General features: G+C 40.6%; 1 protein-coding gene across 2 annotated transcripts; it reads left to right on the forward strand.

Moving 5' to 3' along the window:
* Nucleotides 1-211: 211 nt before the first annotated feature.
* On the forward strand, nt 212-25,758 carry INTS7 (integrator complex subunit 7). 2 transcript variants are annotated; one of them, XM_054514356.1, is made up of 21 exons: nt 212-302; nt 432-561; nt 2,016-2,162; nt 4,678-4,815; nt 5,282-5,328; nt 5,831-6,030; nt 7,091-7,213; nt 9,780-9,897; nt 10,847-10,981; nt 11,535-11,632; nt 12,273-12,512; nt 13,205-13,342; nt 14,047-14,253; nt 17,719-17,913; nt 18,683-18,786; nt 19,170-19,238; nt 20,268-20,400; nt 21,601-21,699; nt 22,533-22,718; nt 23,605-23,920; nt 23,954-25,758. In XM_054514356.1, the coding sequence occupies exons 1-20, from the start codon at nt 212-214 to the stop codon at nt 23,899-23,901; spliced, it is 2,895 nt and encodes a 964-aa protein (XP_054370331.1). In that variant the 3' UTR covers nt 23,902-23,920; nt 23,954-25,758. The 2 variants fall into 2 exon arrangements, with proteins under 2 accessions (XP_054370331.1, XP_036236595.1); XM_036380702.2 differs by having other exon boundaries at nt 23,605-25,758.
* Nucleotides 25,759-27,411: the final 1,653 nt, after the last annotated feature.

Raw genomic sequence — 27,411 nt, forward strand, 5'->3', positions numbered from 1 at the left:
CACCGAACCAGCTCCCGCCAAACCTCCGGCCCGCCAGCGCGCCAAGCGCCCTCATTGGCCAGCGGCGAGCGCGCCGCGCCGCGCCCGCCTCCTCTGATTGGGCGGCGCTGGGGGCGGGGCCTCCAGGCCACACCCGCCGGCTGTTCCCGCGGCCGCGCCGGGTGGGCGGGGTCAGGCGCGCGGCTGCGCATGCGCGGGCCCGGCGGCGGCAATGGCGGCCAGCGGCAAGTCCTTCCTGGCGGACGCCGGCTATGGCGAGCAGGAGCTGGACGCCAACTCCGCCCTCATGGAGCTGGACAAAGGTGAGCCCGCGTGGGCCTGGGCAGCTGGGCCGGGGTGGGGGCTTCGGTCGGTACCGCTTTACCCAGGGCAGGGTGCGGAGGAAGGACGCGGGCTGGTGGTGCCTGCGGTAATTGTGCTGTCTCCGTTAGGCCTCAGGTCTGGCAAGCTCGGGGAGCAGTGCGAAGCCGTCGTTCGTTTTCCGAGGCTCTTCCAGAAATACCCGTTCCCTATTCTCATCAACTCGGCGTTCCTAAAACTGGCCGATGTTTTCAGAGTGGGGTGAGTGCTGCCGGTCGGCTCCTGTCCGTTCGGGTCTGATCCGTGGGAGCACACAGTGCCTTGGAGTGTCCTGCAGTGGAGTCTGGCGCGTCGTGCTCGCCTGCCAACACCCCTGTGGTACCCAGTCTGTTGTGGTCGTGCTTGATTGGAACTTGTTTTCCACTTCTTTAGTGGGCTTGAGTGGCTGTGAGTGGTAACGACACAGTTCCTTTCCTGATTTGAGGATTCTCTCTCTGACTGGTTTAAGTTCACTGGTGTAAGTTTTGCTCTATAAGCGCATCCAAATCGTAACTCCTAAATGGATGGATGATCACATGTGCAAATCGAATCTCTAATGTGAAAAGTGCATATTATATGGCTCTACACAGATATTTACTATATGTATTTTGATGTATTGATTAGTAGTGCTGTATTAACATTTTAATAATATGATAAATGTAGTCTTGTAGTTAAAAGGTAACTTTTGTAGTTAAAATAAGAACTATGTAAGTGGGATTTTTTTTTAAGAAAGGATTGAGGCACTCGCACCAGCTAGCAGCCACAGGACACCTAAATCTTTCAGAGAAAGAGAATTTATCGCCCCATTATCAGAAGAAATGAACTTCTTCCCTCCTCGAAGGTGCTGTTAGGATTAAGAGGAAGAAGTTGACACAGACCAGATAGAATCCTGTGTTTGAATGGAATTTATGCATCATGTATGAGATGTATGAATATACAATGGGCTATTGCTTTTAAGGGTTAATCTGGGTGTCCTTTTTTGGGCTCCTGCTGCCCAGAAGAAGGTACCCGGACGTCCATAACTCTTTGTCTCTATTGTCTCATATTGTCCTAATTCAATTTGTTCAAATTATTATTACTCTAATTGTATTACTATTTTTATAACCATTTTATTACTATAAAACTTTTAAATTTTTAAAAACAAGTGATTGGCATTTTTCACATCTATCAAAACTTGAAGTACAGCTTTTCCAAGTGCCTGCTGTCTTAGTGATGTATATAATGGAATCAAAGCTGCTGCTTAAAAGCTTACAAAGGTGTACACTGATGTTGTAGAATGTTCACTCTTGTCTTCAGGAAGGAAAATAAATTTGCTCAGCAATTGACAGTGGTATTTAAGACTTCTCTGTCTTAGTACTGAATGTGTTTTTCCAGCAGATCTGGATCCCTGTGTGTGCACAAAACAGCCATTTGCTTACACCCCTCCTCACTGGTGTCAGAGGTTCATTTCCCTGGAATTGGGCTTTAGTTTGACACTATCTGAACTAGAAAATAAAGCAATACTATGTTAATGGTCTCTATTTTACTGTATCAGTCTGCTCAAATGTTTCTAAAGCATAGATATCTCCTTGTTTTAACTTGCTCCCCAAAGTTATAGTTGAGTAATTTAGTATTTAACGTGCTTGAATATTTGTTACTAAATAGCCTGACTAAGAAATGTGTGTATTTTCTAACAGGAACAACTTCCTGAGGCTATGTGTGCTGAAAGTTACTCAGCAGAGCGAGAAGCACTTAGAGAAGATCCTGAATGTGGATGAATTTGTCAAGAGAGTTTTCTCGGTGATCCATAGCAATGATCCGGTAGCTCGGGCTATTACACTCCGGTGAGTATGGCAGGAGGGATCCTCATTTACTTCAAATCCGGTGAATTGTTCTGATTTACTGCAAACCTGTAAGTCACTATCAACGTGCTTGTCTGGAATAACAAGACCAAGTGCAAGGTGTTGCATCTGGGCCAGGGAAACCCCTGGTATCAGTCCAGGCTGGGGATGAACAGATCAAGAGCAGCCCTGCTGAGGACTTGGGGTGCTGGTGGATGAAAAGCTGGACATGACCCAGCAGTGTTCACTGGCAGCCCAGAGAGCCAAATGTGTTTTGGGCTGCATCAAAAGGAGCCTGGGCAGCAGGCCAAGGAAGGGGATTCTGCCTCTCTGCTCCCCTCTGGTGAGACCCCTCCTGCAGTGCTGTGCCCAGCTCTGGGGTCCCCAGCACAGGAAGGACATGGACCTGTTGGAGGGAGTCCAGAGGAGGCAACTGAGATGGTTAAAGGAAGGGATGGAGCACCTCTCCTGTGAGGAAATGCTGAGAGAACAGGGATTGTTCAGCCTGGAGAAGAGAAGGCTTCAGAGTGCTCTAATTGTGGCCTTCCAGTTCCTGAAGGGAGACTACAAGAATGATGGAGAGGGACTTTTTACAAGAGCCTGTAGTGACAGGACTTGGGGGAATGGATTCAAACTAAAGAGAGTAGGTTTAGATAAGATATTGGGAAAAAATTCTGTGAGTGTGGTGAAGCACTGGAACAGGTTACCCAGAGAAGCTGTGGATGTGTCATCCATGAAAGTGTTCAAGGCCAGGCTGGATGGGTCTTTGAGCAACCTGGTCTAGTGGAAGATGTCCCTGTCTGTGGCCAGAGGTTTGGAACTGGATGATCTTTAAGGTCCCTTCCAGCCCAGGCCATTCTGTGATTCTGTGAGTGAAATAAAGGAGGGTTTTTATACATGCCTCATAGAGTTAAAAGCCTCATAGAGTGAAAAGAAAAGCTGTCTTTGAAAGGCATGAATGATAAGGATTGGTGATAAGAAGAACAAGGTAATTAACTACTTATGATGGTCAGAATTTTGTGGACGGTCCCAGGCAAGAGAGAATTTGCAGTGTTGAAATTTTGTGTACACCAGAGAAGAAAACTGAATCTGTATTATGCATAACCCAGACAGTAGCTATATGCAATATATCACATCTTGCCTAGGATATTTTTAGACCAAGTGAAAGTGCTTCCTTTTGTGTCAGAATGTTTTTTGTTAACTTGCAGCCAAAACTTACACGAACCTTGTTATGCTTGCACCTATTTTTCATTCTGCCTTGTCCTAGCTGGAACTGCTAGTTGATCTCTGATCAGTAACTTCTAAGGAAATGCTGTTATATTACTGATTGCTTTGAACTTCTGGGAATCAAGTGGGAAAACAAAATTAATCTGTCTTCCATGCCACTGTCCTACTGGTTTGGTGTCTGTGTCTCTAATGCTATCCAACATGATCCTCTTAACTGCATCTTCCAGCTCCTGTGCAGGTGAATTCAAATGTGAAGAGAACACTTGTCTTTTTTTATATTCTTTTTATACCTCCATCTGGAACTGTTATTGATTTCACTGCTGGGAGATGGGAGGTCATTAGCTGATGACCTTTGATTGATTAGGTCATATGTCCATTTCTTTTTTCTTTCAATATTTCATTTGAGATTATGTTTTCATGCCCTGGTGTCTCAGGAATCTGTAAATACAATATGCCTGCATGGTTTTTGTAGTTTCTGTTCAGTGCTCTAATATAAGATTGCAGTTGTTGACTGGCATTGAGGGTTATCTTCACAGGCTGCTACAAGTCCCAGGAGTCCTCTCAGTTTGCATAAGTACTTTAATTACTAAATTCACAGGATACATCAAATAAAATATTAAAATAGCTGTTGGTTCAACAGTTTCAGTTTAAAATCTTCTGTTGTTTTTTTTGTCCTCTTTGAATAGTGTCAATAAGGAAGAACTTGTTGAAAGAAAGAGCTGCTTAAACAAAACTTTGCCTGTGAAATTTTATTGGTAGATAACTGTGTAAATATTTGCACAGAACTGTAGCTAAAATTACCATCAGTATAAATCCTACATTTATTCTTCTTTTAACTGGATAATGCTAAATATGCCTGAAAGGTATCTTTGAAATATTTTTGGCAAAGTATAGACTACTTTTTTAGCAGTTACACAAAAAGTGATGCTACTTTTTTCACTAATAACCTTATCTTAGATCAGTAAAAGATGTTGGAAATAAATCATGCCATAGTGAACTCTTAATTTTAAAAGAATTTTTGGTAAGTTTCTCACTGTGCCAATTTCAAGCTAAAAGTTATCAAAATGTAATGGAATTTTTATCAAACCACTGATGCAACCCACACAACAAAATCTGTTACATTTAATGGCATGTTTACTTTTAGCATTTGCTGGTTTCTGTAATAGTCATGAAAGAGCATATATTTATATAAACCTAGCCTTTTAACCAGTCTTTTTTACATTTTTATTTGGTTTCATCGTTTCTTCATGATCACTGTTCTTCCTGATTTTGCTGGGGTTTATTTCTGCAGGATGTTGGGCAGCATGGCATCTATCATTCCAGAAAGGAAGAATGCACATCACAGTATTCGCCAAAGTTTGGATTCCCATGACAATGTGGAAGTTGAAGCTGCTATATTTGCTGCTGCCAACTTTTCTGCACAATCTAAGTAAGAACTATTTTTTTCACTTTTTCACATTACAGAGAATGGAAACTCCATTAACACTGACATTCACAAACCTCTCTATTTTCTGTTGTGCTGTCCTTTATAGCAAAACAATTACGTGCAATAACGATGTAAGGAAATCTGAATACAAGTTCAGCAGATTTTTTTTTCTGAAATAGAAAGCTCATAACTATGAGAAGTGGAATAGCAGCTTTAATCATTAATTATTTGACAGAAATATTAGTAAAATGTAGTGCTGCTTGTCAGTTTTTGAAAGCTTTCATTTTCTCATTTGGTCATGCCCTCTGTGCAGTGGTTCTGAAAAGACTCAGGTTTTGGCAGGCACTCTTTTGTATAACTTTTAATTGTTAAAACACAGTGTTTGGTAGTTCAGTCAAAATTTTTTTTCTATTTTTAATGACTTAATTTTTTATTTTTCATTTCACCTGATACTTTCTTTTCTCCACAGGGATTTTGCTGTCGGAATATGTAACAAAATCAGCGAAATGATTCAAGGTACATTTGTATGTTGAGTGATAAGGGAGAAAATCTTTCAGAGAAATTAAAGTTCTTTATTATTCATACTTACATATTAGCTATCAGAATGCTGTTGTCCTTAGATGATTCCAGTTTTTAAATTAGGTGACCAATAATCTGTCTGGTTATCTTAAATCCTCCTAAAATTTAAGTTTTTGAAGCACTTGTTTGGTACAGAATAAAAGCCCATCTATAGTGTGATGAATAAACTTGCATAGACTCTGATAGGTTGCTTCAGATGAGTTAATTTGTGTGTTACCTGCAGGGAAGCAAGGAGCAGCTTTCTCAAACAGCCATGAAAGTGCTTGATAGTGCTGTCATTTCACACCTAGCTAGAGCATGAGTTATTTGAAGCCACTGCAGGTGTTTGCACAATCTCCTTTCAGCAGTGGTAGCAATCCAGACATACTCTGTGCCTCAGAACTGCCAAAAAATGCCAGCCCAAGGACTAACTCTGGCTGTGTTTCTTTCCTTATTGCAGGTTTGGCCACACCTGTGGACCTGAAGCTGAAGTTGATCCCTATTCTGCAGCACATGCACCACGATGCCAGCCTGGCCTCCAGCTCCAGGCAGCTGCTGCAGCAGCTGGTGACATCCTACCCCTCCACCAAGATGGTCATTGTCACCCTGCACACCTTCACTCTGCTTGCTGCTTCTTCTTTGGTTGACATTCCCAAGCAGGTAACTCTTCCTAAGGCATGCCTTCCTCTTGAAGTACAAAGTACATTTTAGAAGCACTCAGGTTCTCCCTGCTGATCAAAACAAACAGTGATGCCTGGGCTGGGTTGGTTGCTCCTGTGCTGTTGAGGAGGAATACCCTGAAAACTGCTGCTGCTTTGATATTTTTTACCTTTTCTGGTTCCATTTCTAGGTGACTGTATCAAACACACTACTCCTTTTTTACAGTTCACAACATGTCTTTTTTTAAATCAGGGATTCAAATCAACAAGGATAGATCAGCATATGGGAAAATAAACACCCTGACTTTTTCTGAAGAGACTTCAACTTGCCTGTGGAAGCCAGGCTTCACTTTGCATTTCTGTATATTGTCTTGGGTTGTGAGTGTGCCTTTTGCCTTTCTTTCATGCATTTAAAGTGCATTTCTTGGAGAATTTTGAGGAATTTCAATCAGTTCCTTAAATTCAAGACTATAAACCAAGTAGTGGGAAAGCAGTGATATATATATATATATATATATATAAAAATATAATGCTTTTTATGCTCTGATAATGAGCTTTTTGGATGTGATTTATAGAGCAGGTCTGAACACAGTGTCACTTGAGACTCATCCAGCTAGTCTTTGTAAAGGAGTCACAAAAATCTATTTGCTTTCTTTCAGCCCTGTACAGCCATGCAAGGCTGGTGTCTGTGTCTGTTAGATAATGGCATTGATCTGTCTGAAACTCTCTGCTGTGGCTCACTTCTGTATTTCAGATGATGCTTCTGATGGTGCTGAACCTCAGTCTACTGAAACAACATGAGAACACTTAATGTGCTGCTTTTATTTTTTTTTATGGCAGTAAACATGGAGATTTAGGCTGTATTTCTGCAGCACAACAGCCAATACTGCATAAAACTGATGTAGCCAGGGTGGGGATGGAGACTAAAAACCATGGCTGGCATGTTCATACTTTCTCAAGTTAGTTTTGGCTCTGTGTGCTCAACATTTCTTCCTGAGTGCTTTTGAAAATACTTCCTTCTAGTAGCATCACTTTTAAACAATGAATTTATTTTCTTGCAGATTCAACTTTTGCTGCAGTACTTGAAAAATGACCCCAGGAAGGCTGTGAAGAGGCTTGCAATCCAGGATTTGAGGCTGCTGGCCAACAAGACACCACATACATGGAGCAGAGAAAATATTCAGGTCTATATGTTTTTTAAGCTAAAGTTTATTATGAAACTTCCCAAGGATTTGTAGAATTCTTCTCAGAGGAATGATTTGGGAGGTAAAGGAAGGAGTAACATACATCTCCATACCCTTAAGTTAGGTTACTCTGCCAAGCAGCCTAGCCAAGCATTAATGAGCAGCTCACAGAATGTCTTCAGTTGGATAAGTTGACACTCAAGGATTGAAGCTGAAGCATTATTACCAAGGGAAGGCATGTGCCATGTAGGAAGCCTCTGTACCATGAGGAAGTAGCTTTTCCATCTGACAAAGTCATTTCAGGTAACAGACATGAGAGCTGAGTGTTTTTACACTGATCTTACCACAATGAGTACACACCAGTGCTCTGGTGCAAAACAGCCTCTGGGATTTGTCAAAACATGTCATCCAGCCAGGGGTACTTGAAAGGACAAATGGGATTTTGATTTCATTTCTTAGGATTAATGGGGTTTTTGCAATGGCAGCTTTGTGACTCCTGTTGTATCAGTGAGAAGGTGTTTATAGTGCACCTGTGCTATTTGGGGAAACTTGTGTTATGTTGTAGATGTTACTGCTGCCTTCTTTCAATCACTGTTGCATATGAATTTTTTCTCCTTCTCCTTTTTCTGGTAGAAATGACTATGGAAAATAACTTCAGTTTAGATTAATGGGAAAGTAAATATTTCAAGAACTTAATGGCAGAGGGTTACAGCTCTACTTTTTCCTGGGTCATTTTTTCTTTGCTTTTGTTACTCTTGGAAGCTACTTGGATTCTGTCCTGTTGGAGCATAAGGCATCTGGGAGAAAAAGCTATGCAGGTTTTTGTTAACAATCCTGTGAGAAATCAAGCAGGTTCTGCTTTGTCCCCAGTTCTTGGAGATGATGGTTTGGAGTGTGCAGTGCTTTTTGCTTTAGTGAACTGCTTTATTCTTCATAATGGGTTAACTCCAGAAATTTATTTCCTTTTAGGAATTTTAAGGAATTGTGGATTTTTTGTGAAGAAAATGCTACTCTATCCCATATTTCAGTAGTAGTTATGTCAGTACAAGTGAGAGGCATTGATAATTTGGCTTTCATTGTCATGCAGTGTTTTGAAGTAGAGTGGGTGTCCTGATGGTTGAAATGCATAGGGAAAAGTTCCACTGATGTCAGAACTGAACCAGTGACTGGGTGAAAACAGAGCTAATTGTCTGAAGCTTGCTACTGCTTGCTGAATGGCATGCAGAAACAGAGTTTTTCTGACTTCTGAAATAACAAGTTGACATTTTGAGTTGGGAAGTTGTTCTCCCAACAATTGAAGATAATATAAACAAATACTATGTTTATACAACAAGGACTAGAACAGCCCCTCATTTTCTTGTGACAAGGCCTGCCATTTGTACCTTTTTACCAACAAACATTGGTTAGTTTCTTCAGCATTTTAAGTCTGTCCTGTGTAGGTCAGGTGGGAAGTTTGGTCTTTGCACTGTGGAGGCTTCACCGATTTCTAGCCATCAGCCTCAGAAGCTATTGCTGCCTGGAGCAGTCCATCCTGCTGACTCCTCTGTGCTCCTGGCAGTGTTCACAGTCACTGTTTCAGATATGCCCTGAGAGCTGATCTGACAGCACTGGAGGGAAGCATCAGTGTCTTGGGAGACATCAAGACTCATTTTCTGTACCAGTCATTAGATCTTCTCTGTCTGTTGGTGTCATTCTAGTCAGTGGATTAGCAAAATACTGATTGGTACAAATCACAAATATGTTTAGAATTTAACCCTTACACAATACATATACCTGATAAGAACACTGTGAGGGTTTTTTAATGTTCTATGGAACTAATTGTGTTATTTTTCTTTTTTCATTATTGGCTCTTTGGCATTCAGCTTTGGCACGCTCTAAAGCAGAATATACTTATATTTTCTATTTATGTCTCATATTACTGTCCCTCCTGTTGACTAAAAAAGCATCCAAAACCAGTGAATGACTAAATTGTGAGCAATGTTGGCATAAGGAATTGAGAACAATGTGCATTTGCAGAGTTATTCAAACCTAAATGTGATAAGACCTGTGATAAGATCTGGCAAAAGGCACTACAAATGAGTTAGAACATAAAATACCCCTTAATTTATTTATCAAGAACCTTAAACTCCTGTTGGACACCAATAGTGCTAAAGGAAATGGCACTTGAAACCTTGCTCTTCAGAGACATATATAAATATATGTCCATGCATATATAACCTTGCAGATTGTTACAATGCAAGATAATCAGTATGCCTGAAACTATCCTAAAATCCTTTATAATATTGGATCAATGAGACCAGATAATATTTTTGCCACTGATTTTTAATTAATTAATGACTTATAATTGATGTTTCCTAGCATATAGGACCCACTGTCACTTTTCTGCAAGCCACATCCTCAATTCTCTAAACCAGATGCTTCAGGACTTGGCTTTTGATTTTAGTACAGTATTTTCTGTGGGAAAAATCTTGATTCATAAAACTTCCCAGAGAAGTGCAACTAAATTCTCCATACAGATAGCTCATGCTACTTCTCACCTCTATATTTTTTTCCTGGGGATTTTTAGGCACTCTGTGAATCTGCTCTAAACACTCCTTATGACAGCTTGAAAATGGGCATGTTATCTGTTCTTTCCACGTTATCAGGGACCATTGCCATTAAACAGTACTTCAGCAGTGCTCCAGGTAAGAAAACTGGATGAGATGGTTACCTTTGGCATTCTAATAGCTTGGTTTTCTGCTGCTGATCAGTTTCATCTCAACACTTTGTAGCATTTTCTAAAACTATTTTTGAACTTCAGAACACTGAGAGTCAGACTGTGTTCATCATGTATGTAAAATTAAAATGCGACACTGTATAGTTATGAATAATGGTGGTTTTGTTGTGTTTTGTGGGTATTGTGGTATATTAGAAGGGTTTTTGCCTTTGGGTCTTCAAGTTTTCTTCATTTTGTGAAGGAGCATGTTGCCTCTCAAATGGCTGACCTGTGTTCTGCTTAAGGTGCTTTGAAATCATGGGTATGCATAATTTTTGAGTAGTAGGGAGGCTTCGTGGTGTAAGAGTGGACTGCTGTGTTACTGTTCCACCCTTGTGGGCTTGACAGTAGTACTAGGTGTCACCAAAATACTGTGACAATATTCTGGAGAAATTTTAGAAAAAGTAGACATTTAAAAGTGATTCAAGGTATCTTGTTCTCAAAATTATGATCACACTCTTTTTTCTTCTTGAAAGCCAGACTGCCCAAATGAGTGCTATGAGCTCAAATACATGGGCTGCAGAAATGGAAAAAAAATAGTACATCCTCTTCAGTCATTCTGGCATGGCTTAATAATTAATAGGCTCACCAGCTTTTTTTAATCAGACATAATATTTCTTAAGGCAGTATTTCTCTGAGTCCTGAAATAGAACATTTGGAGCTAAAGGTTGATTTCTCATATGTCTAATTTGTGTAGTGTTCAAAAATGAGAGAGTCTCTGGGTTTGTCTGAAGAGAGAAAAATATTTTCATCCTATTGTTTAAACATAAGAAAAAACCCTAAATCAATATAAAGGTTTTGCAGAAATGTACTTAAAGATCTGTGGTATATTTATGGAGTGTGCAGTTTTATGTTCCATTTGCCTTGCTTTTATTTAGGAGCAGCAGCTACAACTGCCAGGTCATTTGATTTGGTAAAACTAGCACAGGAGTGCTGTTACCATAATAACCGTGGCATTGCAGCTCATGGAGTGAGAATTCTGACCAATATTTCAGCCTCTTGCCAGGATAAAGGTAAGGGAAAGCAGGGGCAATGCAGTGGCTCTGCTTGCAGCCAGGCTTATGCACTTAGCACGGATTAACTCGTCCTGTCTGTGAACCTGGATGTAAGTCTGTCTGATCCCTCAGGCTGGTTAGGGAGAATGGGCACTGTCATCTAGTATGGCCTTATGAATGGTTGGGAAGGTTCCATCTTTGTCTCATTTAGAGAAAATTACTGCCCACAATAGAACTCGTGCTAAATGAATGCTTGTTTGACCTTTGCCGTAAGATTAGTGAATTGTTGGTCAACTTTTGAAAGCCCTTTGCACAGAGCCTGTTGCAAAATAATAATAGGACATTTAGAAGTCTTAGTGCCAAGATTTATGCATGCTTTGCAAGTGTCAGTGGGGCTGCTGAATAGTTACCCAAGAGATGGAATGACAGAATTGTTTCTCATCAAAGTAAGGCAAAGCAGAAGTGTTAGGAAGATTCTTAATTGTCATGACTGCAACAGCAGTGCAAGCATTACACCAGCTATGGTCAGAGAACAGAACAGAGAACAAACTAACTCTTTCTCTTTTTGTAGATCTTCTGCCTTTGGAGCAAGATGCAGTTTTTGGCTTAGAAGCTCTTCTTGTTCTCTGTAGTCAAGATGATAGCCCAGGAGCTCAGGCAACCTTAAAGGTGACATTACTGTTGTCTTCCCCTTCACAACTGTAATAACAGCTTGTGTAACAGAGAGGCTGCTGTGCACCAGATCCTTTCTGCTGGAAGCATAACAGACTGGAGGGAAAAGAAGATTTTTTCTGGTTTGCCCATAATCAGAGTTCAGAGCAGCAGAGAAACTGAGCATAGCCATAGTACAACTCCTCTCAACTGTAGGATAAAAGGATTGTTGCAGATGGCAGGGAGCATTCCTCTCAGAGGAAAAGCTGTAATAAAACATGAACATTGGATTGAGGTGTCTCTGGAGGACAAAGAGAATCTTGGAGACAACTTGCTTTTTGGAGATGGAGATGCATTTTTATAAATTATTATTATTTTCCCACTTCACAAACCATCAGTGATTTTTCTAGTTATTTACCTTAAAGGCTGGTGGCGTGAGAGACTATTAATGTTTCTTGAATTTGTGATGTGTTTTAGTGCTGGTAGCTCAGGAACAAAGACTTGGGCTCTTGGAAAAATCTCATCTTTTGTAGAGTACATAGTTGTGAAAATACCAGATGAGTGTTTCTGCAGTCCTGCTTGCAGCTAAGTAGGTGGGCCTGGCTTTGTTGGTTTGAGGCCATTGTGGTGATGTTCCTGTGGGCTGTGTGAGTTGCAGATCACGCTGACCTGCATGGTGAAGCTGGTGAAGTGCCGCCCCCACCTGAGCCAGTCCGTGGTGGAATCCCTGCTGGCACAGCTGCACAGTGCCCAGGACAATGCCAGGATCCTCATGTGCCACTGCCTGGCAGCCATTGCCATGCAGCTGCCTGTCCTGGCAGATGGCATGCTGGGAGACCTAATGGACCTCTATAAATTAATTGGACAATCTGCCACAGATAAAAAGCAGGAGCTCTTGGTAAGAATTCCCTTGATGGATAAAGTCTGTATTAACAATTGGGAATGGACTGTATTTTAAAAGGCAGCTAAGGCATTTGTTATGTGTCCAGGTTGATGTGCCACTCTGTAGCCACTAGTTTCAATTTTCTTTTAACTTCTGACTCTTTATGTCAGTGTTCATTGTAAAAATATCTCCTAGATGGAGCTGTACTATGCAGTGTATTCCATTAGATTTTCCAGCAGATGGCACTGCTTAGGCAAACGTGGCTATTGAAATTATTGGGGTGTCTCTAAAGTAGTGTTTAAAGGCCAAATGTCAGCTATCTCCATTTATATAGGGTGCTCTGAGGCAAATGACTTAATATACTGTAAGAGAGAAAAATGCTTTCATCATGTGTACTTGGGAAGGAATTTGAATTTTAAAAAATAAATTAGAAGCTTTCTGTTAAATTACTTGTAGCATTTGAAATATTTCAGCTAAAAGGCAGATTAGAGATTCTTTAAATGAAAGTTGCTTTTATCTACAAGAAATACTTGGATTGCTGTAACTATTAAAAAGATATATGACTGAGAAGTTTTGCAATTAAAATATGTATATGTAATCTTCTACGTAGTTTTGAGCCCAAAATAAAACAGAAATGGCTTTTTTTTTCCTGTTTTCTTTAGTTACTGAAATATAACTTTCTTTCTCACTCCTCCACTCTCTGCTAGGTTTCTCTTGCCACAGTAATATTTGTTTCCAGTCAGAAAGCTTTGTCCACAGAAATCAAAACTGTTATCAAACAGCAGCTTGAGAATGCCTCCAATGGATGGACAGCCTACAGGATAGCCAGGCAAGCTTCCAGGATGGTAAGTGAAAATACCTGGAGAAAAATGGTTTGCTGTGATTGAAGGAATTGGCAGGGAATTCTTTGAATTGGATAAGGGAATAAGGAAAATTGTAGGACTTGGGAGAAAGAAGTGAATGGGGGAAAAAAATAAAATCACTTTCCCTTCTAATTCCCTGGAATGCAGATTCAGATATTCAGAATTTGTGACATTCATCCCATCAAAATGGTTTTTTACTTATCCTTTTGAAGTATTTGAGAAGAAAGTAAGTGATGTCCTGGCACTTTGTTGAGCACATGCCTAATCTGTATTGTCTGACTGCTCTTCAGAATGTGAAGGTCATCCTGATGTATGGTTCTCTTTCTTCAATGTGAAGAAAGGAAGAAAAATATACTGTTTCCCTTTTCCCTTAAGTAAATTCACAGTTGGGGTTAGAATTACACAGAAACCCTAGTATGAGATGCCGAGGTAAATTTCCATGTTTTTTTCTCATCTTATTGAATTATGTTGTGTAAATAAATACTTTTTTACAGGCTGGTATTTCTATAAAGTAAGCACTTGTGCTTTTGTTTATTATTAGCATTGCCACAATCAAATAATTGAAAAAAGTTTCAGTGTTTCTGTTTGAAAGCTGGAGATGTTCCTGTGTTCTTATTTGTGTAAGTTCTGTGGAAATCCCCAGCCTTCTTTCACGTCCCCTTTCAGAAACATTCTTGTCATTACAGGGCAACCATGACATGGCTAGAGAGCTGTACCAGAGCCTGCTGACCCAGGTGGCTTCAGAGCACTTCTACTTCTGGCTGAACAGCCTGAAGGAGTTCTCCCAGGCTGAGCAGTGCCTGACAGGGCTGCAGGAGGAGAGCTCCAGCTCCGCGCTCTCCTGCATCGCCGAGGCCCTCAAGTCCTACCACAAAGGGATCGCCTCGCTCACGGTCAGCGCACACCTCTGCTGCTGATGTTTCTGCTGCTGCAGCATGCTCCTTGGGCTCTGTTCTTAGCTCTCTGAAAAGCTCTTCAATAGCTCTGGCATCTGCCAGACTCTGTTTGGTTCTCCTCTGCAGGCATCACACACTGCATCTTGAGAGAACACATCCTATAACTCAGCCAAGTGTGATTAGCTAGATTTCTCCTTGCTTTTTCTTCTCCCTCCACCCCTCATTTCCTGCCTTCATCAGATCAAATGAAATGTGACAGATCTTGTTTAAATTAAAGTTACAATACTTATAGTTTTCCACTCCTTGCTTTGGGTGAATAAAAGCTATTGTAATAGTCAAGCCTGGGAATTGGCCTAAATTGGCTGCTATCTTCTTGAAATATACAGAAGGATTCAATTGTCTTCCTCCCTCCTGCTGAGCTCATGCTGCCTTCTATTTGACAACGTGATCTCATGGAATCCTAAAAGCAATCTAGTAAGAAGAGGAAAGACAATTCAGTTTCATCAAATCCAACTGGTACCTGCTTTTATATAAATACTTTCTGCTTCTCTGAAGTGGTAAAAATACCAAGAAGCTGTGTGATGTCTGTGAACATAAAAAAAAGTATTAATGATTAGGGACCTTCAGTTCCTACTGTAAAGTTGCTTCTTAAGCAAAGATGATCCAGCTTCACACAATACTTTTTCATATTTTAGTTTCCATGAAGCAATCTTTACATACAGTTTCTGTATGCCTTTTCAGTGAAGCTGCTTTGTTGTTTTAGTTACTGGATAGTTAGGGTCATGACAATTCAGACATTAGTATTTAATAAAGTTCAGATACTAAAATTTATTAATAAAATGTCCCTGAAAAAGCTTCAATGACATAAATTTCCACTTTTGTCCTCTGAAAGAGCCATCATTTCTGAAGTGTTTGTCTTTAAGTGTTGGCTGAGTGAATCAGGCTTTTAATTCAACACTTTGAGATTTCTCTTACATCAAGAAGACATTGAGAGGAGGACCTCATCTAATTAGATGTTAATATTTAATACAGGCAGGAAAATAACAGACTTAAATAGGTCATACTGTGATCCAGTAATTTAATTACCCCTTCCATGGAGTTTGAGGCTTTTTTTCTGTTGAAGGATTCCTGTCTTCATCTCTTCTGCTGACTCCAGTTCCTGTTGCACATAGTGCTTTTCTGGGCCCAGTGCCCTCCTTATGGATGCTTGTGGTCCAGAGGAGTGAATACAGGATTTGTAGGTTAGAGGGGAGGAAATTGGGTTTTACTGCTGGTTGTTGCTGACTTGTTGCATCACTCTGGACAATTTCCCAGCTGTGCTTGAGTGTATCAACTGCAAAAGGAACCACTCACTGCTTGTCTATAGAACTCAGCCTCTCCAAGGGGAGCAAAGTGCCACAAAATGTACATGACAGCCTTGCTGCTGAAGGCTTCTGCTCTCTTTCTTCTGGCTGGAGCTCTCCTGTTGCTGCTGTTTCAGTGCAGAGCATGACTCAGCCCTGCTGGTACCACACACCAGTGGTGCATGTGATGAGCCTGGTGTAGCTGCTCCACTTTGTAGCTGGAAAACACAGTGTCAGTAAATCTCTTGCAGATGTTCAGCCAGCCCAGTTTAGCAACGATGAAATGTTCAGACAGCGCCTTGTCGGAAAATTTCTCAATTCCTCCTTGATAAACATAAAACTCTGTCTTGCACTGCAAAGTGTTCTTTCATTGGAGTTAGTGCACTTGAGGGAAAGAAGTCCCTCTGCTTTATGGATAAGAGTTTCACCCTGTGGGAGAGCAGGGACTTGTCAGGGAGCACATTGACCACAGTCCCCATCTGCCTTGCTGTGTGCTTGGTTGTACAGTTAGCAAAGGTTTTGAATGGGTCCTGCTCTTTCTGGCACAGATCCTGTGTCTCATTGGAAGCATTGGGTTTATTTTTCCACTGCTGCTAATCTAAAGATGATACAAAACTTGAACCAAGCGCTTATACAGCCATTGGTTAAGTAGCACCAATTCCAAGTATGTCAAGTGGTGGTGTTTGAAGAACTTGGCTGAGCCAAAGAAATACTTCTGTCACTTTCAGAAAGAATTGTAACTCACTCACTGCCCATGGCAGATAAGGTGAATTGCAGTATTAATGAGACAAGCTTGTGTTTCCATTTACAAGATTCAAGTCCAATTTGTGCTACTAAAAAGTCTGTATTTTCTGATATGAGTACTTTACTCTTTAAAAGCATATAGTCTCTGTAGAGCAATTACAGTGCAGTGTAGCCCTCTTCTACAGAGGGTTTTCTGAAACCATCCTTGCAAAATAAACTGAACAATTCCAGTTCTTAAGGGTTTTTTTGTGCCTTTGTAGAAGGAAAAGCAAAGTGATAGATAAGAGAGGCTTAATGCTTTAAATATGAAATAAGTCTTATTTTTTCAGTTGAAATCTAGTTCAGTAGTTTAAAGTGGTTGCAGTGGACTGATGTTTCCTCACTTTAGCCAGTAGTGGGCCAGTTCTCAGATGATGTGATGCTTTGTGAGAAACCAGTTGGCTGTTTTTCTGCCAGCAAAGAAATTGTTCTTAGTAAGGTTCTGGGGTAGATTATAACTTCCTGCTTTGAGAAGTGACCTGGTAAGGAATAAGAAGCACTGGCAAAGACAGGCATGAGTCCAAGAAGGAAGTACCAGTGCTTTGTTTTTGGAGAGGGCTTGTTCTTCTCAAAATCCAACAGTTTAAGAAAAATAAGTAGTGGATTTTTGGCTTAACTAGTATCAAACCTCGAGTACTGCAGTTTACCCCCTCCTGGGTGTCCTAAACTGTCATAGATGCTTCTACAAGTCAGATAAGCTTTTAGGGAGCAAAGCTTCATAGAACTGTATTTTCTGAACAATGGCAGCTTGTCTAGTCTCCTGGAATTCTGTTATTTACTGTTCTTAGTTACCACTAGACTGTGTCTCTTGCCTTCATCAAATGCAAGGTTCAGTGCCTTCATAATGTCCCCATCCATTTCCCAGTTCCAAAAACAACACCCCTTCCTCTTGCTGTGGGTAACTTGAGCCAATTCTTTTTCTTCTAGCTGATGCAGAGAATCACTTTTTCAGTCCTTTTGTTTCTTGTTTGCCATCCAATTCAGTGTATTTTTTCTTATGGTACAGACTATCTGGCCTAATGTCATTTGAAGTCTAATGGCTTGGCATCGGAAAAAGAGGAAATAGATGCCCTAAGAGTATTTTAACTGCTTAAGTCACATTTGTTACAAGGGTGCCGTGCTTGGAATATGACTTAGTAATTATGTAACTTCTATGTCATTTATATTAGTATGATTGAAATTGAGCAACACTGTTAAATGTAATTTTTAAAAAAACCAGCTTTTAGAATTGAACTTGACGATTCAGTTTTCTGCGACTGTTCAGTGACACTGCAGTGTAATTTTATCATTTTTGCTTTTGACCTAGTTTGCCAACATTCCTATTACTGTGTTTCAGGCTGCTAGTACACCACTTAATCCTCTGAGCTTTCAGTGTGGATTTGTGAAACTCAGGATTGACCTTCTGCAAGCTTTTTCTCAACTTATTTGTACCTGCAACAGCCTAAAAACAAGTCCACCCCCAGCCATTGCCACGACCATCGCTATGACATCGGGAAATGATCTCCAGAGGTGTGGCCGCATCTCCAACCAGGCATGTGCTCCTGTTCCACTCTTGTGCAGTTGTGTTTGTGACTCTGGTATGAATTCTGCTTCTCAGCAAACATATTTGACAAAAGAAATGAAAAGTAGTTGTGAAGTGGGTTTTGGTTTTCACCTGTAGCTCTGAAAACACCTGCCTGTAGCAGGCTGTGTTTTGAAGGTGAATGTGCACTTGTGTTTTCTCCCCCAGTCACACACACAGCTTCCAGGGATATACACGTAGCAAGTCACTTGGTACACTCAAACTTGCAGCAAGGCTTTTCACACCTTGCTTTGAAACACCTCAGACACTTTGAGTACACTAAGGAAGAATAGATATACCTGAGGATGATTCTGCAACTCCTTTTGCTGAGAGTTGGCAACTGCCTTGGTACTGTACAAACCTTGCCTTGGTACCTCCTTGGAACACCAAGGAGGTTTGCTTCTAAATCCAGCCAGTGGGTGGTCATTGAAAGACAGAGTAGTTTGATTAACCAGCAGGGGATGGAGGAGGTTGTTGATGGAGTTTTTTTTTCTTTTGCTTTGTTTTTAACCCAAGGAGATTTTGTTGGTGCAGGAAATGTACCTGTTTAATGCGTGGATAACAGTCTGTCACTTTGGTAATAATTTTCTGAGTGAAGAAGCAAGAACTTTATAAACTTTTCTCCAATGTGCCGCCTTATTCCTTCAGTGTTGTATGTTACAGTGTAGTGGTTTTCTGGATGTGTGGGGTTTTGTTTTGCTTTATTTTGTGTTTTTGCCTAGTAACATTGTCTCTGCAGATGAAACACTCAATGGAGGAATTCCGAAACTTGGCTACACGGTATGGAGATCTCTATCAGTCATCTTTTGATGCAGACTCAGCAACTCTAAGGAATGTAGAACTGTATCCTTTAAAAATCCTGGGGTTTGTCCACTTTCCTTCTCATGTGCACAGCATGAGGCATAAGAATCCTCTTTTCTTTTAAGACTGCCATGAAGTAATTTTGAAAATAAGTAGCATAAAAATTAGCTGCCAATTGTTTAAAAGCCATTTGAAAATAAACATTGCCATAATATTGTTTGGAATTACTTGTTAAAAAGTTACAACACAAAAATTGGAGCAGCTTATAACTTGGTATTTTCGCAGTTCTTGCTCTCTGTTCACTAAATGGGTAATGACTGTAGGATTACTTCACAGAAGCAAGGAAAAGTACCACTAAATACACTGCATTTCTTGCTTTAGGTGCCAACTTTGAAAGTCTTTTAGCCCCTTAGTATTAATATCAGACAACAGCAGAGCTGCCTGTTGATTTCACATGCAATAGAAGCTCTGATTTTGGATCCAGAATCTGCAAGGTAGGTTTGATAGTTAACTTCATACTCCTTTTCTGCTTATTAATAAATCCTTGGACCTTTAAGCCTAGGAATTCAAGGAATGTTCAGAAAGTTTCTCGGTAGACATTTCTAGTTCTGAGCAGGCTTGAGGATCTGTTGCTGCTGTGCTGTACCTGGCAGACTGGGGACTCTCTTTTGGGTTCTGCATTTCACACTGATTTTGCTCTTGAGAGCACTATACTGGAGTTATCTTAAATATAGACTTGAATTTCTAATCTCTCCTTTAGCCACTTATTTTTTTTCTGTTGTTGTGTATTAGATCCCATACCTGTTGTTTGGACTTGTAAGTTCACCTTTGCTTCCTTCAAAGTTGTGAAAACACATGCACTAAATTAGTTCAAATTTTTAATGTAAAGCCATCACCTCTGGCTCTTTTTCTAACAGTGAACTTAAATCCACTAGAAAGCAACCTTGAAGTTCTGATGTATTGAATCACTGTTTAAAAATCCCAGGCTGAGATTAAATGGAAATTATTGTGGATAAAATCTCTCTGTGATTTTAAAGCTGGTAATAAAAGTGAACATCCTAAGTGACTGTAGTACTCATTATGAATTAAGCATTGCTTAGAAGGTGTATTAGTCAATGAGATAGACTTCTATTCAAAGGAGGAGATTATAAACTTGGAGATTTAGTTTTAATTCTGACTGGCATTCTTGCTGTGTGTTGTGAGATTTTCATGACGCTGCAGGGTTAAAAAAGCCAGGGGAAGTAAGTATGCTGAGTCTGTTAGACGTGTCACTGCTTCAGCTGAGAGGGTGGGGACAAGAAGTGGTGAATAAATGGTAGGTAAGAAAGATTTAAATGTAAAGGGCAAGTGTTATAGTGGAAAAATAATTTAAAGAACAGAGTAAACAGTTTGAAAGACATTTCTTAATGGATTTCATGTTGTAATGTCTTGTCATGTCTGTTTGGTAGTGTGCCTTCCAGGTTATGATGAGGAAAGTAAGTTAGACATAATGAAAAGTTTCATTTTTTTTTCTTTTTTTTTAGTTTCCAGGAATATAGCTCAAATGGAACAGCTCATGTTGAAAGTGAATATGAAAGAAGAATGATGTCTGTATTTAATCATGTGCTAGAGGAAGTGGAATCCCTCAACAGGAAATATGCTCCTGTGTCTTACTTGGCAAGTAACAGTTTTAAATGTACATTGTCTAGAGAAGAGGGCCAAAACCCCAGAACTCCATATATCTGTGGTAGGCAAGAAACTGGGAAGCATTCTCAGTTAAGTAACATTTCTGACTCAAATGGTCTCTACAGAGACACACTTGTTTAAAAATACTTCAAGAACCATTTTGCTAAAGCATCTCTGTAACCTTGCTGGTCTGATTAAAATTATTACTTTTAAAATTCCTATCCTAAGAGCACAGCAGATGCTGATAAGGTCACTGCAAGAGCTGTCAGACCCCTCACCACCCTCACATGCAAACCCTGGAGCACATTCTCCTCATTCATGTTCTTGCTGTGAAGGAATTCTCTCCCTGCCACAGAGCAGCCTGGCTTTGTTCCCTGAGCTGCTGGTGGTGAGCCCTGTGCTTTGGGAGTGTTGTGTTTCTCTTATCAGTGCAGGGCATCAGGGAGCACAGTGTGAGTGTGCTGGTGCAAACAGTGGGCTGATAACACCCTCCTTACAGGGCTGGTGCCTTTGGCTCTTGCTGCTCATGAGCATCCTGAAGCTGAAGTGCATGTTGGTGGGAGCAAGGTGGTTTGGCATGGTTGGCATCTGTTTGCCTGGTTTCTAAAACCAACAGTCCTCACCAATTCCAAATAGACTAGAGGAGTAAATAATGTAAAGCACAGCAAAGGTAAAGCCTGTACACTTAGCTGTGGCTGGCTGCACACCAAGGCAGCTTGGTGACTCCAGTGGCAGTGCTTGTGTTCATCTGGGCCAGAGGCATGGTGCAGCACGGAAAGAAAGAGTAGACAAGAGGCTTGAAACTGAAGTATTGCATTAAGTTGTGATAGATGCCAGGCTTTTTGCTTGGAGGGGAGTTGTTTATTGAGAGTTTGTGTGTAGGAGTGTTTCAAGCAGATCCTGCTCTGTGAACTCTTAACACCAGGACTGGAAAGATCTGTATTTTTCTTTTGCTTGACCTCCTTGTTTTTTTTCCAGAGCAGAATGCCTCCTTCAATAAGGGGCAGAACATAAAACAGAGAGGCTGAATATAGTCATTGTAGTCTTAGTGGCTATAATTCTATGACTGTATTAATACATTTTTGGACTTTAAATGGAAATTCCTGCTCTTTCAGTAGCTCAGGTATATGTCTTTTTCCTTTGTCATGAATGATATTTTTTCTCAGCTGTTTTGGCTCTTGTTTCTTGCAGCATACAGCTTGTCTGTGCAATGCTGTCATTGCCTTGTTGAAGGTGCCCCTTTCATTTCAAAGGTACTTTTTCCAAAAGCTGCAGTCTACAAGTATTAAGGTAAGTACTGCTCAAATATGGCCTCAAATTTCTTTAGAAAGTCTTTACCTCATGACAAAAGCCCTACTGAAGGCACAAAGCTTAAGGATTTTTAGTGAAGATACATAACTGCAAGTGGCATTTGGGTTAACCTGTTAGGAGTAACTTGAATAGCATGTATGCAGGGTTGTTCAGGACCACTAGACTGTCACTTAGGCAAGTAGGATTCAGTTCTTTGATTGCAAAGTCTTAAAAGTAAAATGTACCTGGATTTTTTGTTGATTCCAAGTCTACAAAGCTAAATAATTCTAGTCCTGGAAGGGCAGCTTTTATAGATTTGTATTTGGTTTATTTTCCTTTCCCTTTGAAAAGCAATGTTCACTATCTTGGAAGAAAATTGTCCTATATATCAGCTCACTGACTTAAGAATGACTAAATATGACTAAGGTCATGGTTTTTGTTTTTTTTTTTTTTCGTTTTACTCAAGTGCTCCTTGTTTCTGGGAAAAGTGAAAGCCCTAAGTTTTATTATTTACTCTTATTGCATTTTGCTTATTTTGCTTCTTTGTTCAGCTTCATATACCTATGGCTGTTCTGTGGAAGATTTTTTTCCACATCTTTTGAAGAAGTGAAGTAAATGAAACTGATTCAAAGATAGTATGTTGTATTGCTGATGATGTTTATTAAATAATATAGTCATGAGTCTCTGATAAAGGCTGTGTTTCCATTTGCTGATTTTCCTACCCAACCTCTCTTGGATATTTTCCTATAAGAAGGTGTCCTGTTTCATCCTTGAATTTTGTTTGCTTTTTTGGAGGCTTATAATTACATTTTGCTCTGTTTATTGTGTTCCAGCTTGCTCTATCCCCATCTCCAAGGAACCCAGCAGAGCCTATAGCAGTACAGAACAACCAGCAGCTGGCACTCAAGGTGGAGGGAGTGGTTCAGCACGGATCCAAACCAGGCCTTTTCCGTAAAATCCAGTCTGTCTGTCTCAATGTCTCTTCAGTGCTGCAGAGCAAATCTGGACAGGACTATAAGGTGTGGATAGAACAGAGCCAGGAGGAGTCTTAAGCTTTTTTGCTGTTTTGCTGTTGTTTTGTTTGTCTCTGGGTAGCAGAATTCCCAGAATGAGATGAATGGGGGTGGTTCTGTGATCCTTTCATTCCTGCCAGTTGACATTCAAGCACTGGCCAGAGCCAAGCATAACTTGTGGAGGGGATCTGGGATTTTTAAGTCTGCAAGATGTCAATACCTTTTTGTAACAGCTCTTCTTCCAAACAAAGAGGCTTTGTGATGTTCAGAACAAGTCATGAGGAATCTGCCTGAGATGAGGAAAACTCAGCCTAGTTATATATCATATAAAACTCCACAGGGAAAAACAAACAAACCAGGAGTAGATTATTTTCTACCACATAGTCTCTAGAATTTTTTATAGTCATTTTATGGTTCTTTTATTTTGTTTGTGGAAATCATGAGGACAGACTGTCCAAATCAAATAGCATCTGAGGAGACACATACTAAACTTAAGTCAACGGTTTTACCAAAGGCTGTGTGCCTGAGGTTTAGGTTCTGCTAGCATGTGATACTTAGTGAAAGGCCTGTTTTGGTGGGTTTTGGGGTCAGGTTTTTGTTTGTTTTGCTGTTTGGGGTTTTTTGAAGGAGAATAGGAGAAAGTTAATGGCTTGTAAAAGGTTACAGGGCTCGGAAGTGTGTGATGTTTGACTCACATTACTTTGTGGAAAAGTAGAACCTCAGGTGGAAGATGACTTGTTAGGTTGTCAAGCTGTCTCAAGTATGCACATGAATTGGTTTAGGAGAATTGCAAACAGATTTTTCCTTTTTTCTCCTCTCTCCTTCAAGTGGAGACCTGAAAACTTATTTTTGGCAGGTTTATGATGTTTTAACCTTCCACCTGTGTTCTCAGATCCCTCTTGACAGCATGACCAATGAAATGGAGCAGAGGGTGGAACCGCACAACGACTACTTCAGCACGCAGTTCCTGCTCAACTTTGTCATCCTTGGCACCCACAACATCACCGTGGAGTCCTCTGTGATAGACTCAAACGGTATTGTCTGGAAAACTGGGCCTAAAACAACGATTTTTGTGAAGTCTCTCGAGGATCCATACTCGCAGCAGGTTCGCCTGCAGCAGCAGCAGCAGCAGCAGGGCCCGGCCCCGGCGCAGCAGCAGCAGCAGAGAACGGCGTACTCGCGCTTCTGAGTGCCACTGTCACCCCAGCCTGCTCTGCTGGGACTGCAGCAGCCACCCCAGCCTGCTCTGCTGGGACTGCAGCTCTTCTGGACACTTCTTTTTTAAAGGCTTTTTTGAAGATGTTTTTATTGCAGCCTTCTCCTAGAAAGTCTCAGATGCCAGTTTGTTGCTTCTTAAATTATCTGGAGTAAATTCGGACTTGATTCAGCAGAGGCAGCTGTTCAAATCTGGAGTTGTGCTCTTACTGTAAGAACTTCTACCTGATCTCTATCTTCTGTTTACAAACCTGTTCCAGCAGGCTCCACAAACTGCAGTGGACGCTAAGCTTGTTCACTGGTACTTTCCATGTTTTTTGAAACACGTAATTTCTAATGTCAGGCTTACAGGACATTGGGAAACACTTCACTTTGGCTGGTTATACAGAAATGAATGTAGTACCAAGTGTGTATCTTTTAATGTGAAGCAATTGGCAGGAATATCCAGAGATTCTTTTTCTGACATTTTAATAGTAAGTTCCAGTATTTGGCTGGTGTATGTATGTTATTAAAATTCTTCAGCACTACTTAATGCATGCAGCTGGAAGAAAAAAAAATTGCAGTTCACTTGTGATACCCAGTCACTGCAGAGGGAGGAGACTGCTTGAGGGGTTGCTGTCTGGGGAGTCTTGCAAGAGGCAGAGTTTTCCAGGTGGGAATAATCACTGTCTCTCAGATGATATGGAAGATATTACCATGTTGTTTTTAAATTTTCATGCATCTGTATCTCTGAAACTTTTTCTTTTGTAGGGTTTTTTTTATTTGCTCTTTTTAGAGGGAAATTAAAATGAATGACAGCTTGCAAGTAAGCAGCTCTGTTTTTTAAAAGGAGTCTTTTATACCAAAACTTTGTAATCTTATGTGTTCTTTGACCAACTTGCAAAGCTTAATCGTTAATTTTACAGGAACTTGAAATAGAATTTTGCCAATTCTAGAAATTGATCCAGAATCATTTTGGAAATACACTGCTTCATACATCATTTTCACACTTCCTTTGTGATATAAAAGGCTGAACTGTATCCAGACTCACAGGCAGTAGATCACTGCTTGATAGCAGTGATAGCATGACCTTCACCTGGTCTTCATAAATACTCTCTGCTTATCACTCTGTAGCAAAGCAGGACCCACTTGAATGAGGAGGAGGAGGGCTGGCACTTCTTACATAATTCAGTTTGTTAATCCCTCTCTTGGAGCAGAAATTTTATTGTTATTTTCTCAGCAAAATCCCATGATACTGTTATTTCTTCAATCTGATTTCATTCTAGAGCTGACTGGAGTTTACAGGTTTTGCTTGCTTCAACTGCAGAGAATATGATAATGAATTGCTGTAAGCTGAGGCTTCTTTTGCATAGCAGGATGAAGATTTTTTTTGCTGTGTTTTCCCATAGTAGTTCCTCTTGGCTGGAGACTATCCAAAAAACCCCAAACAAACTGATAGTGATGATGCTATCATACCTTGGTCAGGCTGTAATCCTAACTGGAAATGGTAACTAGGAGGCAAGGTTGAAACAGAAGACACAAAATTGGTGAAAAGTTGACTAGCATCCTCTGTAAATGATTTTCCTTTTGAGCAAGAGACACAAAGTGCCACAGCCTTTCAAGCTGACTGAGCAAAGTGGTGGTTTCTCTCCCACTTCTGTGGTTCCATGCCCATAGTTCCAGGTGTGTGTGTGTGTGTGTGTGTGTGTGTGTGTGTGTGTGTGTGTGTGTGTTCAGCTGTGTGCACACAGGCATATATGTACCTGTAGCTACAGCTGGTTGAGTGGTCCAGAAGGAGATGCCTGGCCTGCTGCTGTGTATGCTTTCTGTCAGATTAAAGAGCTGAACTCTTTGTGGTCAGTTGGGTTTTTCCATTAAAGCCATAGATCAGTTCTTTACCATAAAAACATCTGTATTTTAATGTAAAAAAAAAAAAAGAGAGACTTAGCGGTCAAAGAGGTTTTTTTATCCTGCAATTTGAATGTGTTTCTTGCTTTTATTGACCAATATGTTGGTGGAAACCTTTGATGGTGCCATTCCAAAACAACTCAGAAATTACAAGACATTTCCATGCTGGGGAACAAACTTTTCTCAAAGGCCATGTGATGTTCAGAGTGGGAAAGCCCTGCTCTGGCCTGAGGCTCAGCTGTCTGTGAGCTGGTGAGAGTAACCCTACTACAGCTGAAAAAAGTGTTCCTCCTTTAAACATATATCTGCTCACCTGATCTGAGAGGCCTCTAGAACTCCAAGAACTTGTATCATTTTTAAAGCCCAGCAAATAATACTTGAAGCCTGAGAATCTGGATGTTAGGTATGGGAGATTGCAGGGAGAGAAAATTGCAATTGCTGCTTTATTGGAAATTACCTTGTATAGGAGGGTGGCTGTACAAATACCTGTATTTCTAACAAACTCTGAAGAGTTTCTCATGCTGATTCATTTGCAGGTTAGTTATATGTGTGTGCTGATCAGGAAAGGCCCTGGACCTATTAGTAAATTCTCCTTCTATGTAAGCATAGTGCTTTATGTTTACTTGGATTTGTAGTGAGGTAATTTTCTGTGTGGGGAGATTTTTTTGTTTTCTAACACAGTGTATTTTTTTATTCCTAATAAGCTGGGATATACACCTGTCAAACAGAAACCACGGATTTTATGGTACACAATGTCTCAAAATACCTAAACAGAAGTGAGGAAGAGTGTTAAAGTTACAGCAAATACAGAAAGCTGCTGTTGGAGCTATCAGCAGTGAATGTGATCCTTCACTATTAGTGGAAGCAGAGAGGTTATTCTTGTTTGAGTCCTGCATTCAGTTTCTGGTGCCTGTACTTGAAGAAGTGCAACAAAGAATTAGGAAGGCACTTCTAATATATGGACCCAACTTAAATCTCCTCAGTGTTTCTCAGTAAACAAAGCAGTAACTTGATTACTATGCATAGATGCACACTGATAATGGAAGACAATTCAGATCTGTTTCACTTACTGGCAGAAGAAAGAAAATACTCAGTGGCTAGACATTGGTCCTGAGACAGCTGCTAAGAATTCAAACAACAGAAGGGCTTGTGCAGACAGCCACATCATGATCTGTTCCTGATCACTGAGATGTGCCTTCATCTAGCTTGGATAAATTGTTAGGCTGAGCAGGAGGAGATGGTGAAATGAAGATGCCTGGAGGTGCTGGCAGTATGTGCAGTGCAGCATGAAGACAATAGTTTTTGGTGCTTAGGCTCTGTAATTTGACCTGACTCCCCCACGGATGGTGGAGCCACTTACCCTCGGAAGTACTTGCCTCTCATTCCTGTGAACATGTGCTCAGGCATGTGTCCAGAAAGTGTCATTTCTGGATTCCTGGCTGATCCCTCGCTCCAGGCAATGTGGAACTGAGTGCAGGGCAGGGAAGGAATGTCCTCTGTCAGATTCTACCTTCCCCTGGAATTTGGAGTGTAATCTCCTGCTAAGGTCATGCAAGTGTATTTCAGAAGTGATTCCCGAAGTTGCACTCATCGTGGG

This window comes from Molothrus ater, chromosome 3 (assembly GCF_012460135.2).
Source record: "Molothrus ater isolate BHLD 08-10-18 breed brown headed cowbird chromosome 3, BPBGC_Mater_1.1, whole genome shotgun sequence".
NCBI lineage: Eukaryota > Metazoa > Chordata > Aves > Passeriformes > Icteridae > Molothrus > Molothrus ater.